The 15,937-nt window shown below is 34.3% G+C and overlaps 1 protein-coding gene across 1 annotated transcript; it reads left to right on the forward strand.

Annotated features, from left to right (window-relative positions):
* On the forward strand, positions 1–14,305 carry LOC136989189 (uncharacterized). The gene is made up of 8 exons (XM_067287275.1): positions 1–70; positions 9,346–9,551; positions 9,634–9,769; positions 10,004–10,137; positions 12,289–12,502; positions 12,670–12,806; positions 12,910–13,141; positions 14,149–14,305. Exons 1-8 carry the CDS (start codon positions 28–30, stop codon positions 14,226–14,228), a joined length of 1,182 nt encoding a protein of 393 aa, XP_067143376.1. The 5' UTR covers positions 1–27; the 3' UTR covers positions 14,229–14,305.
* The last annotated feature ends 1,632 nt before the right edge of the window (positions 14,306–15,937 follow it).

Below are 15,937 nucleotides of genomic sequence, written 5' to 3' on the forward strand. Positions count from 1 at the left end.
AGGAAAGAGGGTGACACAGACACAGAGATGTACCCGAGCCTATCCTACTGGCTACTCCTCACTCTTAGAGGTAAGTACAAAGTGAGGTTCACTTCCGGTTTTTCTTATCTTTCACCCCCTACGACGATAACTTCTAATTTCATCCAGTGACGTTTCAGACCTTATAAACTTTTGCTCCTCTCCTGAGAAAAGTTCAGATAAAAAGGGAAATTTTTTTAAAAAAAACTTACATCGTCCGGAATATAGAAGAAAAATTAACCATTTTGTTCTTAGTACAGTAGAGTATCGTGTCGTGTTTGTATGTCTGTCCGTTTCTATCGGGTATAATGTGATTAATTACTCGAAATTCCGATTACTTTTATAAATTTCGAAGCATTTCTGTAGCAGAAACGTTTATTCTTATTACAAAATAAAGAATTTCTGTGACAGAATGAAGTATGAAAGAAAGATAAATTGTAACTAGTTGCTAATATGCTTCGAAAATAGAAAAGAAAATTACTTTTTGCCTATGCTCCGTGGATGGATCGATATGACAAGGATCTGTTTGTTAATTTCGAGCAAGATGTAAAAAATTTCATAAAGTTTCTTATAAAAGTATATATTTTTCATCTAACACGCAATTTCTATTATTATAAGCAAGAGTTTTCCAACTAACTGATCTCACTTCCAAGAGAAATTTCACGGCTCCGAGCCTAGAATACTGATAAATATAAAGAATTAACAGAATATTCCCCAATATTTAGTATAAAATATAATACTTACGCTCCATTATTGGCATTTTATTCATTGACGTAAGAAAACAATGAGATTAGTAAAGGCAAACAAAGCAACACCCCATTAGAAAACTCACCGTGGAGCACGCCGTTCCCTAAATTCGCGTGTAATAAACCCCGGAATTAGGGAAGAACTTTGTGACGTCATTACTTTAGTGTGATAAACCGTTAGGGGAATAGAACACGATAAGGGGGTTTACATCGGGGAGGAAAGGAAGAGGAGCATTAATATAGTGAAGAGGGTGTTCCCACATCCGAGGGTGATTCACAACAAAGATCATTTCTTAAGAGAAAGCAATATTTAATGCTCCCTGATGGAATATTAAATGATTTCTCTGGCCGGGTGGAGAAGAAAAAAAAAAAAACTCCGGCCACAAATTTCAATTCCAGATAAGTGGCCGTTTTTCACTTATATGGCTTCGTTTCGGTTCCTTCTCGTCCCCCCTTTACTCTAAGACGAGTTAATAACGGAAGACAAAATTAAAGACCGTTTTCACGCGTTAATTTACCATTGCTCCTCCGGGTCTCTTTCAAAGTTATTTCTGGCATCCTTATAAAACTCGCTCCTTACTTTAACACTATCTTCAATTGTAGATTTTAATGCGCTGAGTGGGATTTTTTCCACATAAATAGGTGACGAGTTTGACTTAAATTTCGTAAGATATTGACGTCTGAATTGCCGAAAAGTTGAAAAAATATAGACACGACCCGTCATCGATTTCTATTGGAGACGGCGAGTAACTTATCACATAGAGAGGATGCCATTTTCTTATAGAGAATGGGATGCAACCTATCACTAACCTTGGATTTAATTAAAGATAGAAAGTCACTAACCAATAGATTTGATTATAGATAGGATGCTATTTGTTATATAAAGAGAGCGTAACAATCGCTGACCACTCAGTTTCGGTATAGATAAGATTTTGTTATAAAGAATAGAGTAACATGCTGTAACCTCGGCTTTCATTATAGATAAGATATCATTGATCACTGGATTTTATTATAGATAGATTGGGGGCATTCTAAGAGCCGATTTTGCCCGTTTTCAATGGCTTATAAACGCATTTAACTGTAATAAAATTTCATAAATACGTCGAAAACGTTGTGTAAAACTAAAATATTTACATTTTTCATCATTTGTATGCATATTCATCATCGTTGAGAAGCTGTAAACACGTTTGAAAGGGATGAATATATTTAAAATTTACGTCATAACGTTAAATATAACTTGCAAATGTTAAGAAATAATTAAACTAAAACCGATTTTATTTAATTCGGATGAATATTTTCCTCTGGAATCTTGAGATAACGTTTATTTATCGTATAGAAGTGAAGGTTATTATATGATAAAGCCTAAAATTCGGAAAAAATTGTAAGAATTTCTATCGTTTATACGTATATAAATATTTTTATTAAGGTGTTTAACGTTATGAAACTTCGATCGAAGTTTTATGCGTATCTTCGACACCTTTTGTGACATCTCCACTTTCGATTCTCGACAACGAAACTTACTTTTTTTTCATTAAAAATTTATAGGAAAATGTTTGAATACAGCTTAAGTTGATGTATTTACATTATTTTTATACGCAAGAATGTAATTCTTATCAAATTTTGCTTCTGCTTGGGACGATAATCTTCCTCCTCCCTCACATTATACGAGAGAGGAGATCAATCTTTTCTCCATTTTTATAAGGTTTATTTTCCTTTCTCGCATTAAATGATGGGTTTAAATAAATAAAAATTGCTTATATACATGCAATGTATGCAATTTTAAACTTATTAAAGCGTGTTTTCCTGTATCGATTGTAAATAAAAGCTTTTGATACGCACGATACACGCAATGACACGTGTTCCCAAACTAATATCTTCTATGACCCCTAATAACGGTAATTCCGACGTAATGTTAACCACACCGTTTCTTGTATGTGGTCGCTCTTATTCTGCATACAGATATAAAGAAAATTGGAGAGGTCATGTTTATCTCGGTGTCCTGTTTCTAACAGCATCCTTATCCAGTTACATAAATGAAAGTTATACAAGTCACAACTCTTATTAATTGAGAAAATGGTAAAGTTCCGATCTCTCTCTGACTAGAAACCAGATAAAACAAGACATAATTTTTGTAAAAACAATACGAATGATTAGAACGTCTATTAAAGTTTCATAGTTAAAGGGTTGATTCAGTGCATCGTTATCAGTCTACAGGAAGCAGAGTCGATAGAGTTAAAATGTATGCTTCAATAAATATCGATTGGCATAATCCTCATTTTATGATGGTAACTTCATCTCGATCGTCCAATTTACAAATTAAAAGACGAGAAATGTGGCAAGTTGCTATACTACATTTAATCAGAGTTTCTCATTTGGTAGATCGCGATCTTCCAATAAAAATATCTCTATCGAAGAAAGAGCAAATAAACAATTGAAGATATATTCTATATAAAAACAGAATATTCTATCGAAAAAAATATATATATATATATATTCTTTACAAAAATATTTTTCTTTCCATCTTAGATAAACGTATCGAACTTTTGCTTTGTTTCTGCTTCGACGAGACGGAAAATATCAAAGAAGATTTCCTTTTGTTTAATCACAGTCAGCTTCTTATTTATAATATATTTTGCAAAGCTCTTTCATTCTAAACAAGCTCTTAACTAATTAAATTTACTCGCAGGGATCTGTCTAATAATTCCTTTTTTTAACACCCAATATGGAGAATTAGAGCAGGATGTAAGAAAATCCTACAGCAACAAAAACTATGGACATTCCTGTAATAGCCCCTCCTTAAATAACTCCTTACAATTCGCTAGTAATCCTCGTACTTTCCATATTCCTAAGAAATGATCGAATACATAGGAGATTGGCTCGTTAGAAGTGTATCCTACAAGTTCCAAATTTAAATTATGTCTGGTATAATTCGGTGAAATTATAGGAGGGAAGTAGATCTTTTATCCATACTCTCCACTTTAGAGTTTCGTTGATAAGCATCACATACACACAAGTTGTATAGAAGCTGTTTCACCGCGACAAATGAAGAGATTCTCATCTTCTCCATCTTTTTGCATCCTACAGGAATTCGACGTTTAATAATAGGAAAGGGAACACATCCTTCTCTCCAACCATGCGATACATTTATCCACACATAGCATAAATAGAGTCAGAAGTTCTCAAGATTTAATTATGTTTCTAAATTTATCTCCTTCGACGTCCATCACCTCTCTACTTCTTCATTGTTTTAAGCGTAAGATATGCGTAACACCTATGATATAATCTCTAAATTCTACAGAATTCCTTATTAAAATTCAAATTTGACTTGGTAGATGCAGATAATTCCTTCCGGTCATTCGCGTAGCTTACACACTTCTAATCGAGCCATTTATAACTACCCGAAATAGATAAATAATATATATAAAATATTAATTTAATTAATAGTTATAATTTTACATAAATATAATGATAAATTTTAAAATATGAGGCATATAAATCTGATAATTTATATTTATAACCGAGATTGAAAAGAAAAATTATACGGTGTTGGACAGGCGGTATCTGTATACTTTGTCAATTTTATATATGAAAATATCGATCCTCTGGTTACTCTTGTAACAAGAATTGATAAAGGATTTTCTCGAATTGATTCCGAAAATTTAAAATAAAAAAACTACAACTCGAATCCTTTGCAAAATAAATGAATACGTAATTTATTTGTATGTGGATTACTGAAAGGTTCCAGTACAAATATTAAATCTATCAAGTAACACTTCTTGAGTTCGTTCTGAGAGATTTTTCTATAATTATAAGTTATTTTCCGTCTATTTTTGATGCTATTTATTATAATTTAATATATTTTTTCATAATAAATCATCGTTAAATCTTCTTTGGCATAGAAGATTTAATTACAACGACGAATTAGAAAGATGCTCTTGATATAGAATCCGAGATGCACATTTTCACAAATACAAAAATTTATACAAAATGGGGTTTAAAGCAATATATACATTAGTGTCACTCGTAAAATAATACGGATAATTTCTTAAAGCTTTCACAGATTAGGTTAAATGACAAGATAAACAAAGCCCTAAGTAAAAGTATTGTTTAAACCGTAATGCAAGTTTTAAATCTTAGATAAGAAGTAAAGTACACATAATTACGAGTCAGCTTGTTGACTTGAGAAATGGTTCGTATAGGATAAGGAAAGGAATGAGGAGAGATAGAAAGGTTTTTTCTCTCTCTCTCTTCATCATTTTCGTCATCCTATAAAAATTCCTGTTGTTTTCTGTTTAATAGCTCTTTTTCCACTGTAGAAACGAATGAGCATTGTTAAAAAATGTTGGCTTTCCTGCATAGCTATCCCCTGTAAAACTGTCTTTCCTGTAGTGATATCGTGCTTTGCAGTGAAACATCAACCACAGTAGCTTAGCTTTAATCTTTTCATCGGCCTTCTCTTACATTCTGCTAAATAAAATCTTTCGATCTTTACTTTCTTGAATTCTCACAGACGAATTGTTTTGTACCAGGATACAAATCGAAGAGAGAAAAATGTAACAGGACAATTATCGTTTTTTCTCCTCGATTAACTCTAAAATATAACAATAAAGAAAGCAATTTTAACGCCTCTTTACTTCAACATTTATCGTTTTTTTCTTTTTTATGTTATAAACGGAACAGTTTATAACAGTAACATATCGATGTTACGCTATAAAGTAACAGGAGTTTTTCTTGTTTTGACAGAGTCATCGATAATATCTTTAAAAGGTTTTATTTTCAGTTTCTTTTTCTCTATTTTGTATGTTTCCGGTGATTTATATCTGTAAAGTTTATACACGCATTCTGATCGGTAAATAATAAGTATTTTCTAACAATAGATGTAATTTATATTAATTTATGTGTATTTTAGAAAAATTTAATTGCCTTTTTCTGTTCGAGATGATGTTCTTTTCTAAGAAAATTATTAAAAAGTAACGTTTCTTTCCGCCAATTAGCAAACGTTTAAGCTGTTTAGAAGCGTAATAAATGCTAGTTTTTCACAATATGTTCTTCGCTCTTGGAGTAAGATGCAAATTTTCTTTCCTTCACATAGAAGTCAATAAAAATCTACTATAATTCTGGATAAGAGTTGACACATCCATTAACGATTAATGTACTTAAAAGAAGCATTTAATTGTAGAATTTCCTACAAGTTAAAAAATATTAACATAATTATTTCAATATTTACAGTTGATAATTAAATAGTGTAACAAATTTATATTAATATCTATTAGATTAGAATTGATGTTGCACTGCAAAGCAAGATATCACTGCAGGAAAGATGGTTTTACAGGGGATAGCTATGCAGGAAAGCCAACATTTTCTAACAATGCTCATTCGTTTCTACAGTGGAAAAAGAGCTATTAAACAGAAAACAACAGGAATTTCTAAAATCCCGACAATCCTTAAAATGCGATTCCTTATCCACGTGAAAAGAGAAGGATGAAGAAGCAGATAATAATTTTTTTTATCTCTTCTTTACTGCATTATGATTTGCCCAACTCTCGAAGAACTTTGTCACAAGTAAGATCAGACTGGTGATTTACGACATTGGCTATACTCGAGACAGTTTCTTAAGCTTTTTCCCCAATTCGAAACGTAGATTTGACGAATCTATCATCAGGTGGAAATAAATGAATCCAGTTGTATCCATCTAGATTAAAAAATATTACATTCAACACTCGACTTCAATGCATTATCGAATCTTTCAGGGGGTTATCCCGATCCTCTTTAATCACGAAAGGAACTCATCACAAGAAAATGATCAGTCTTAAATATCGATATCGAGAAAGATGTAACAATTTTGATGCAATATTTTATCTTCAAACTGTCAATAGCTTGTATTATTGGCCAGGTGTTTCGCATCTTTATTAATTAGGAAGAGAAAAAACGAAGAAGTGATGAAGTAATGGAAAATATAGAAGGAAGAGTGAGAAGAAAGTAAATGGATCTCGTTAAGAGATTGAAACAATTTTGGATCCACTACAGAACCAGAAAAAGGAGCGAGTTTCTCTAATTTTGGCCGATGGCACGTGGCCCGTTCGCTTTATTCCCGGATGGCTAATGCGGTAGTCGAGTGCAGAGAGTGAGATAGCTCTTCTATATTTCAGACGATGGCTTTCCAACGCAACCGGCCATAAAAATCTGTGTTTTCTTCTTCCCACCTATAGCAAATGGGCGCGTGGTTTTCCTCCACCCACTCGTTACCGTTATTACAAGCAATAAAATGGGTTAGAAGTAGAGGCGTCGATCTATTCCTGGTCGAGTCCACTTTCTTATTTGAATTATTCACCCCGAATATTTCGGAAACGGGCCCGCACTAATCTCTAAAAAATCGGGTCTGGCACGTTGTGTTTATTCTACCAAAAGAAAACAAAAACGTCACTTCCTGACCCGTGCCCCGGGTTACTTTTCTATCTCGTACTCCTCTTCAAGAATGACAATATAGTTTGGAGTTGGGTCGAATTCGCTCGATCGAATGCCTCGTCTTTCTTGCTCCTTATTTTCTTCTCGCTCATTGATCCTTCGCCTTATCAAAGTTAACAATATTCTAAATTGTAGTCGGATAAAGGTAAAAAAAAACACCAGTAAAAAGAAGCTTAGTCTTATACAGATTAATTATGAATATGATTTATTTATCACGTTTATACATGGTCGACAATTAAGTTAACGTTTTCCATTCCCTATTTTTCTCATTTCTCAACTTCCTATTACTATAAACAGGTATATCAACCCACCTTTTCGTTTGGCTTAGAGCATCGCACGAGGCTCATTCGACCAACTGTAGCCATAAATCTTAGAAGATGCGCTTACATCGTTCATCCTGTAAAGTGTTCGAGAGCAGCACTCGTTGCTGTTTCTTCAAGTTTGCTAAAGAAGATAACTTTCATCTTTCTTCCCGACGTTCTATTTTCATTTCCAAATCCCTGTTTCTACTTCTCAACATGTTTTAAACTGTGATACACATCCATCTAATCTTGTATTTCCAAACCACTGGGTTTTCGGTCCTCTCGAGGGTTGTAAACTATTCTAAATTGTATCACATTTTCTGGAAATATCTAAATAAAAAAAGATTAAAGAAAGTAATTTAATCTATCCGATCTTCCATTTCTTATCATAAAAATCCTGAAAATATTTTTAAAAATTACAAATGTTTAACTGATCTATTTTAAAGTTATCGATAGAAGGTGGATAAAAGTGGATTAAACGTAACAAAATTCAACTTTTATAGTCGAGAAACAATGTATAAATCTTCGATTCATTTCGCTTTAAAATCTATTCTAATTTTCTAAACTTTATCACTCGTTTCTTAGCTTTTAAATGCTGTTGTAGGATGACGAGATAAATGCTTTTGTGATAAAGTAATTCTAATTTATATACTTACAGTTAAATTCTATATAAATTAGGAATTAAAATGAATACGAACGTGTGTAATTTGCTGAAATATCTTACTATTTACTGCACGGATTCACGACACGAAAATATTTGACACATATTAATATCGATTTTGACTAAGAAAATGTCCAGGAAAGGCAAACTTTTTTTAAAGATTTAAGATAATTCCAGGCATTAATGAATTAACAAAAGGAATGATTATAAGAAACAGACTTGAAGATTCTCATCTTTATTAAATTAAATATTTTTTAAAAGGCTAGACTTAACATTCTTTTAGACATGTTAGCATCTTTTCAACTCGACAAAATGAGTATAGAAAGACGTGTAATGAGTATAATTACTAGGCTGATTCGAATCTAAGTCTTCGAGTCTAAGAAATAACTATAAAAGTCCAGAAATTCCTAATTTTCCAACCGAAAAAATGAAAAAATTCTATTACTTAAAGTACGATGTGTATTATCTCCAGCCATTTTCGAAAAATTCCGATGTTAATTGTCGAAAACATAAAAGAATTTCGGAAATGATAAGAGAAGATACGCTCCAAAAGCTCAACAAATGTTAATAATTCAGTTTTGAAAGTTAATGTATAAAGACTAGACCTAACACAATTAGGTGTTAGAACGTTTAGTTTATCGCTGCTTACTTTATAAAATTTAATATCCTTGCAAATGTAGCATACCAGATATTATCACGTGAGAAATTTGCAGAATGGGTGACGTAATTATTCAACAGCGAGAGAGAGAGAAATATAGAAGAAGAAGTGAAAGAAAGGAAGTTATCGAGGCAGAAAAGTAAATAGCCAGACTCAACCCGATTTATATTTAAGAACACATTTTCAGAAATCTAAGAAATTCACTAGAATCAGGTTTTCTCCAGGGTCTAACAGCAATGCCGGGAGACCGCAATATCTTACTTTTACACCTCGACAACTTCGATCGAATTTGTCTTCGGTTCCTTCCTTTACGAGCATTTTTCATCCATTTCTATTTGAAAGATAGGAACAACCCCTTCCGAAAGCACTAAAAATAGAATTTTCGCTCCAACCGGAAGATAAAATGCCTTTGTTCTAACATTAATGGAGATGTGTTCGAGTGGCGGGACGAAAGGAGATCCACAACTCTTCTCAAAACTTACGATCGTATTCTAGGTTTGGATTGCTTACGTTTGGCGAAATTAGAAGTGCCAGAAGCGGTTTTACGTGGACGTCCCGTCTGGCTGAACTGCAGTTACGATTTGGAGAGTGATCAATTGTATTCTATCAAATGGTATAGGAACAACGTCGAGTTCTATAGATACCTGCCCAGCGACCGTCCTCCTGCTCAGAAATACGATTTACACGGAGCGTATCTGGACGTGAGTACGACCTTCCTAGTTTTTTTTAAAATAAATACGTTGATCTTAATTGGTTGAAAGTGATTCCAGTGTCTATTAACAGTTGGGAATCTCGCGCCTGGGTAACGTTTACCTGTATCGCACCGACCTGAATTCCGAAGGAGTCTATAGGTGTGAGGTGTCGGCCGAGGCACCCTCTTTCCAGACTGTTCGTGAAGAAAAAGAGATGAAGATTTATGGTTAGTATATTTTTCTTTATTAAACCTTTTAATTTTTCCTCAAATCTTGAAAATTTCACCCACTTCTAAATAAGATTCTTTAAGGCAAAGTATCTTATTTAGTGCCTACCTTTGTGGGATACCAGCAACCCTCACTGCTGACAAATGTCAATTGTGTTTGGTAAGCTACTCGTCTCGTCGCGCAAACCTCGTTGGTTTGTTTACCGTCCTCACTCTTTCTGTGTTTATTTTAAGTTCTTCCGGAACACGGGCCGAAGATCGTAGGTACCAGAACTCACTACGAAGTAGGTCAAGAGGTCAACGCAAACTGTTCATCCGCAGCTTCCAAGCCAGCAGCAGTACTTCGATGGTATCTCAATGATAAACAGGTGAGTCAATACTTCTTTGTTTTCCGCTTCTTCAGTTTCCTATCTGTTATTATAAATAAGAAAATTGTATTTCTTGAGCTTTTCTACTAAATTAACCAATCGGATTTCGATAACTTTAACGTTTTCGTGGAAATTTTTACACAAAATTATCCGATTTTACGGGCATTACATTATTTTTCAAGGAATCTCCGAACAAAATTACATTCACAAAATGACGTTACGAGCTCTTAAGTCAAAGAAAATGGACGTCTTTACGTTTATCCTGGCTTCATCCTCCTCCTACATCTTCAGTAAATGTTTTAAAATGAAGATTTTATATATAATAATGCATCGTTTTTACATACTTTCATTTACATTTTTCTCTGAATTATGTTACTATCACAAAACATAAATCATTTGATATATATAAGAATTTTATCCATTTAAAATGCATTATGATTTACTCATCCAGTTACGACGATTGTATTGTCGAGAGGATGCCAAATTTGCTTAAAAAACCGTGTAAAACGAAGCATTTAACAAGGAATTAAAGCGGGCAAAAGGTAATCTTTGGCGACCTCTCGTGTTCATTTCTGACATTAATTGTTAAGAAAGTAAATCTGGAGTGGTGTTTATTGTTTAAAATACCATCGCTATTTTAAATAAATGATAAAAAGATTTATGATAATATTTGCATACATTCGTAGCACATTTCGATGCGATATTTTACAAATAAACAGCCTTTTTATACAGTAGAGAATATCGATTGTAACTGATTAGCAATACACGTCGACTTCCCAGTTATATTTTAAGCTAAAGGAGCTAAACAAACGACATTTTTCACACCAGTAAGAGGGAAAAAGTAATGAAAACACACAGTAAACTTAGGCATTACCAACGAATACGACAATAAATGTATTTTATAAGCGAATATTTCCGAAAATATAACCATTTTTAAGGACATAAATATGCATCTTACTCCCGTGTAAGCGTACACGAACCCGGTCTCGTAAAAGTTAGTAAAGGTATTTTAACATCAAACTGCGATAACAAAGGAGAACTTTATGGAAGATGTTAAGCTAAATTCTTATAATTAATTCTCGAGACAGATGCCGAACAATCGCAAATCCGTTTTCTAGTTGCAGGTGGGAGAACGAGGACGGAATTTGTGGCCCTGTTCCATTGTCTCATTCGCAGGAGAATTGTTTGATAGAATTTTTTTCGTGTTAAGACGCCTTTAGGGAGTTTGGGCCAGGAAACGAGGTCCCGTTTGACAAGATATTGAAAAATTCTCGCGGAATACACCGCATATATATTGAAGATAAATATTTTAATACGTAAACATCCTCCTTTATCTCTAGTCGAGTACGTAAACAAAGGAAGAACCTTATCTTTCTCCTCGTTCCTCCTCTCGCTTTAATCAGTTTTTTTTTTCCTTTATCCTAAACTCCCGTTGACAATTAAAATCCACCGTTCAACATCCAAATTATTTAATTAAACGTAAATTCGGTTGTTAAAGAACTATTCCGTCTTAAAATCGAGTTAGAAAACAGAAAAGGTCAGGAACGTGTATAGAAAACAAGGCGCAGTTTCTCTTTATGTGTATCTCTTTTATCAATTTAGTGGATGTAAGGTTGCCGTTTCGACAAGAATTATACTATTTCTTCGTTTGAATCTTTTCTGTCTTTGCTAGAAGAGTGGATTCTCATCTCCTCTGTTTCCCTCAGTTTCTGGAGAAAGCGGAGGAAATAGAACTTTACTGTTCTACTTAATTAGAGAAATTGTGTTACTTCTTACAATTTTTATCTATTTTTGATTCTAACGCAAGGTTTTTTTCGACATTTTGTAATATTAAACTTGAAACTATTCCAAGAAAAATGTGAATTTTATATCATTCCCTCTTCGACATTTTCTTTCCTTCCAGTTTTATTTTTTCTTTAAATTTTTATACGTATTTATTGACTTTTTTCAATTTAGAAAAGAGCTTTTTTCCCCCCTCTTCTGCCTCAAACCACTTCGCCAATTCTTAGTTTATTTCTGTATTGATTTTCTCATTGTTTGCGCTAACGCTACGCGACGCGCCGCGGCGCAAACGTTACATCGCCGCGTCGAGGCGCGCGGTTGATCAAAATGGAGAAGACACCTAATGCTATTCCACATTAATTTTCTCAGGTGCCGGATCGTCTTCTTATCAAGTATCCTCCGTCTCGGTTCCTAGACGGTCTGGAAACCACCACTTTAGGATTAAGATTTCGTGTGGATCGGAACAGATTTTGGGAGGGGGCCATGAATCTGCGATGCACTTCGGTGGTGTTTCACACCTACACGACCAGCAAAGAAGAAATCGTCTTCAACAACGACATCCATCCTTCCAATTTGCAATCGGGTGAGTAGACAGATCCACTCATTCCTCCGCCATCACTAAAAAGGAGTCGAGATGAGCGGATGTTCCATTCTATACACTCTTTCTTTGTGGTTTTAAGAGGGGGTGCCATTCTCTTAAGCACCGTTCGATCTTCGAGAGATGTTTGACGTAGATTGTATTGTTTGTAGGAACGTCGAATAGCGAAGGACCGACGATAAAAGGGATTCATAGACGATACAAGCCATCCGATCGCGTCAATGCTACGTGTGTCTCTTACAGATCGATCCCTCCTGCCTCTATCAAGTGGTATATCAACGACGAGGAGGTAAGATGCTTTTTTTTCCTTTCCTTCCTCTTATTGTAATCTACTTCAAACTCAGCCGGTTGGAGACGACAGCGTATTAATTAACTGTGTACTGTCTTTGTAGGCAGATTCTTCCTTCCTACTGCACTCTCCTACTATAATCTATCCCGACGGGAAGAAGTCAACTGTAGTGGGATTAAGTTTCGTGGTGTACCGAGAACACTTCATCAAAGACGAGCTAAGGCTAAAATGCGCTTCTACAGTATCCAAAGTGATTAACCAAAGTAGCAGAGAAGCGGTTTTACGCAGTCTCAAACCACATCCGGATTCGTCGGTATCTCAAACGGTAGAAGCACGTAAGTCTCCCCTCTTTACTATGTAGATTTTAACAAGACTTACTTCATTTATATCACCCAATTATAATCCGGAAGACCGTAAAAGTCGTCTTAACTCGATTTGTAACGTCCAGGTGGCCAATAATTCCCAATTAAATTCCTAACTCTCCCGCAAAAAGTCGTAACTTTATAATTGTTCTTCGGATTAATTTCGCAGATTGACCCGAAATGTCCGACATTCAGGGTTTCTGGTTCCTTCAAATTATGAATTAACGAGGAAGTCTTTACTCGACTCGTCCACCTTCTTCTTCCTTGAAAAAAATTACCATCTGTTACGACAGCCCCGTGAATTTTCAACGTTACGATCCAACCGATGGGTGTAATGACGGACATTTTCGTCTTCCTTCAATGAATAAACATCTACTTTAATTACAAATAAATTAAAGCTTTAACACTTGCTTAGGATTCTTATTTAAATCGCGTGTTCAAAGCACTTCCATTTTGACTTTTAAATCAAACAATACTCTGTTTAAACCTACTTCATAACCTATTTATACCAAAAAGAACAAAAAATATCAAAAGAAACACGCTCTCTCGTTAGGCACTGAAATCCTTCATCCTCCAGCATGGACCCCAGTAATGTTTCCCTGTTTCAAAGCGTAACAAACAAAAATGCATGTTTTCCTCTAGGTCTTCACTGTGTTCCACGTTTCGACCACATGGCATGTGGAATGTACTGTACAATTGAGATTCTCCATTGTGGCACGTTTCTGTAATCTTGGTTAATTCTGTGGCTTTCTTCGTATTGTGTGAAAACGGTTCTTGTTTTTGGAGAAACCAATGGTTTGCAATTCATTCCTTCCAATCCTCGCAATAAGTATTTGGCAATTTGAAATTGCAAATGCCCGAACAGTTGTTATGAAATCCATTGTTCTTGCTGACAAGTCTACTCCTCTTTATTACTATCATATCTAACGTTTTTATTGAAATTACGCATTTATTATATAATCAAAGTTTCCTGTTTACAGTTCTGAATACGGCCGTCAGTCATCAGCACCTATTTCTCAGATTGTTCTTCGTCTGTCTTCTGATCTCGACTGTGTCCTAACGTCAGACTGCTCCACCCCAACCGAAAAATCCAGCTGAACGATGAGGATCCAGTCGGAAGATCCGGTTTGCCGAGCCAGAAAAATAACTTCTTCGGCTAAAAATTTTCGGCAACGAAACCCATCCGGAAACAGTCGAACCCGATTTCCGTTCCGGACGCAGAAAAAAAAGATGACGTCACTTTTTATACCCGTCGTTCCACTGGTTTCCGTTTATCGCTGCTCTTGTTGTTGACACGACTGCTTGAAGATCCGATACGGTGATCGTTACGCAATTTCCTCTTCTTCGGTCCATCAAAAAAACAATTTTATAACTTTTAACGTTATAGTTTAGTTATAAATAAAATATAGTTACTTCATTAATGAAGTGAAGAGAATTCACTCATTTATCAGCGTTGAAACGTTTGTTGCATCGTGAAAAATTATTCGTGATGCAAGAAATGTAATATGCCATTTGCCTATTGCAGTTGAGGGGTTCGGGTTCGAATCCCCCCGCGGTGTCGGAAAATGTTTCGAAAACAAACTGTTAACATATGGTAACGTAATAGATAATTGGGTTAATGTAACCCTTGGTGCCAAGATGGCGGCTCGTCTCCGATTCCAGCAAGGAAACAATGGGACGCACGTTCTAACCTAACTTAACCTATTCTAATAATTTGGTTGCTAATAATTATGGTAATTTATTAGAATAGGTTAGGTTAGAACGTGTGTTCTCACTGTTTCCTTGCTGGAATCAGAGACGAGCCGCCATCTTGGCACCAAGGGTTGCATTAATCGATTATTGTAAACAGTATGCCAACAAGAACACTGGAAACTTTTAATGAAGAGTACCTTTCACAACGCCTCTTCTTCCCTAGTGGTGAAAACGTGAACTATTCTCATTATTGTTCAAAACCACGCTAGAATTCCAAATCCATCCGGGAACTATGATTTTTTACAGATATCAGAGAGACTATTTTAGGATCTAAATACGTCGGATTCAAAAAATTGGCAGGAAATAATGTGGACAATTCACGAAACAACAGGATTTTCATTAATTTAGTGTGTTTTGAGTAGTGTTAAATGACAATTATATTATTTAAGCTAACAGTAAGAGAAAAATATTACATATATTTTATGATTTGTAACGAAATCTCTTAAATTTACAATAAAATTAACGATAAGGAACATAAAAATCAGGGATATAATTCTAAAAATAAAGAACATCCTGACACTAATTCACAAAAAAAAAAAAAAACAAGAAGCGTTGTAAATAAAGTATTAAGAAGTAAAATTTGTGATAAAAAAAATATTTATAATCAGCTTTATCTTTTAAAATAAACTTGAAATAATGAACGGCAATCCATAATAATTCTGTTGTAGGACATTAATCATCCAAGCCGTTGCAGTTCATTAGGGAAATCAATCGAATCAAAATTATTATGCAGATTAGTTGAGGAATTTCAAATAAAAAATTTAAAACGAGAAAAACTGGAAAAAAAACTTTAAAAAAAATATATATATTGAAATAATTAAAAAAAAAAATTAGTTTTTGAAATAAATAATAATGGCCGTCTTGTAAACGAAACAATATGACGTAGCGCCATCTACCTGTTAATAACTACACTAACTATTTTAACACACACATTTCTTTTGTGTATTTATTGTAAACAATTAGCAGAATTTGTTAATATTATAAGTTATACTCGTTAATTTTAATTGGGTTTAGCCA

This window comes from Centruroides vittatus, unplaced genomic scaffold, assembly GCF_030686945.1.
Source record: "Centruroides vittatus isolate TY-2023 unplaced genomic scaffold, ASM3068694v2 scaffold_450, whole genome shotgun sequence".
In the NCBI taxonomy this organism is placed as follows: Eukaryota; Metazoa; Arthropoda; class Arachnida; order Scorpiones; family Buthidae; genus Centruroides; species Centruroides vittatus.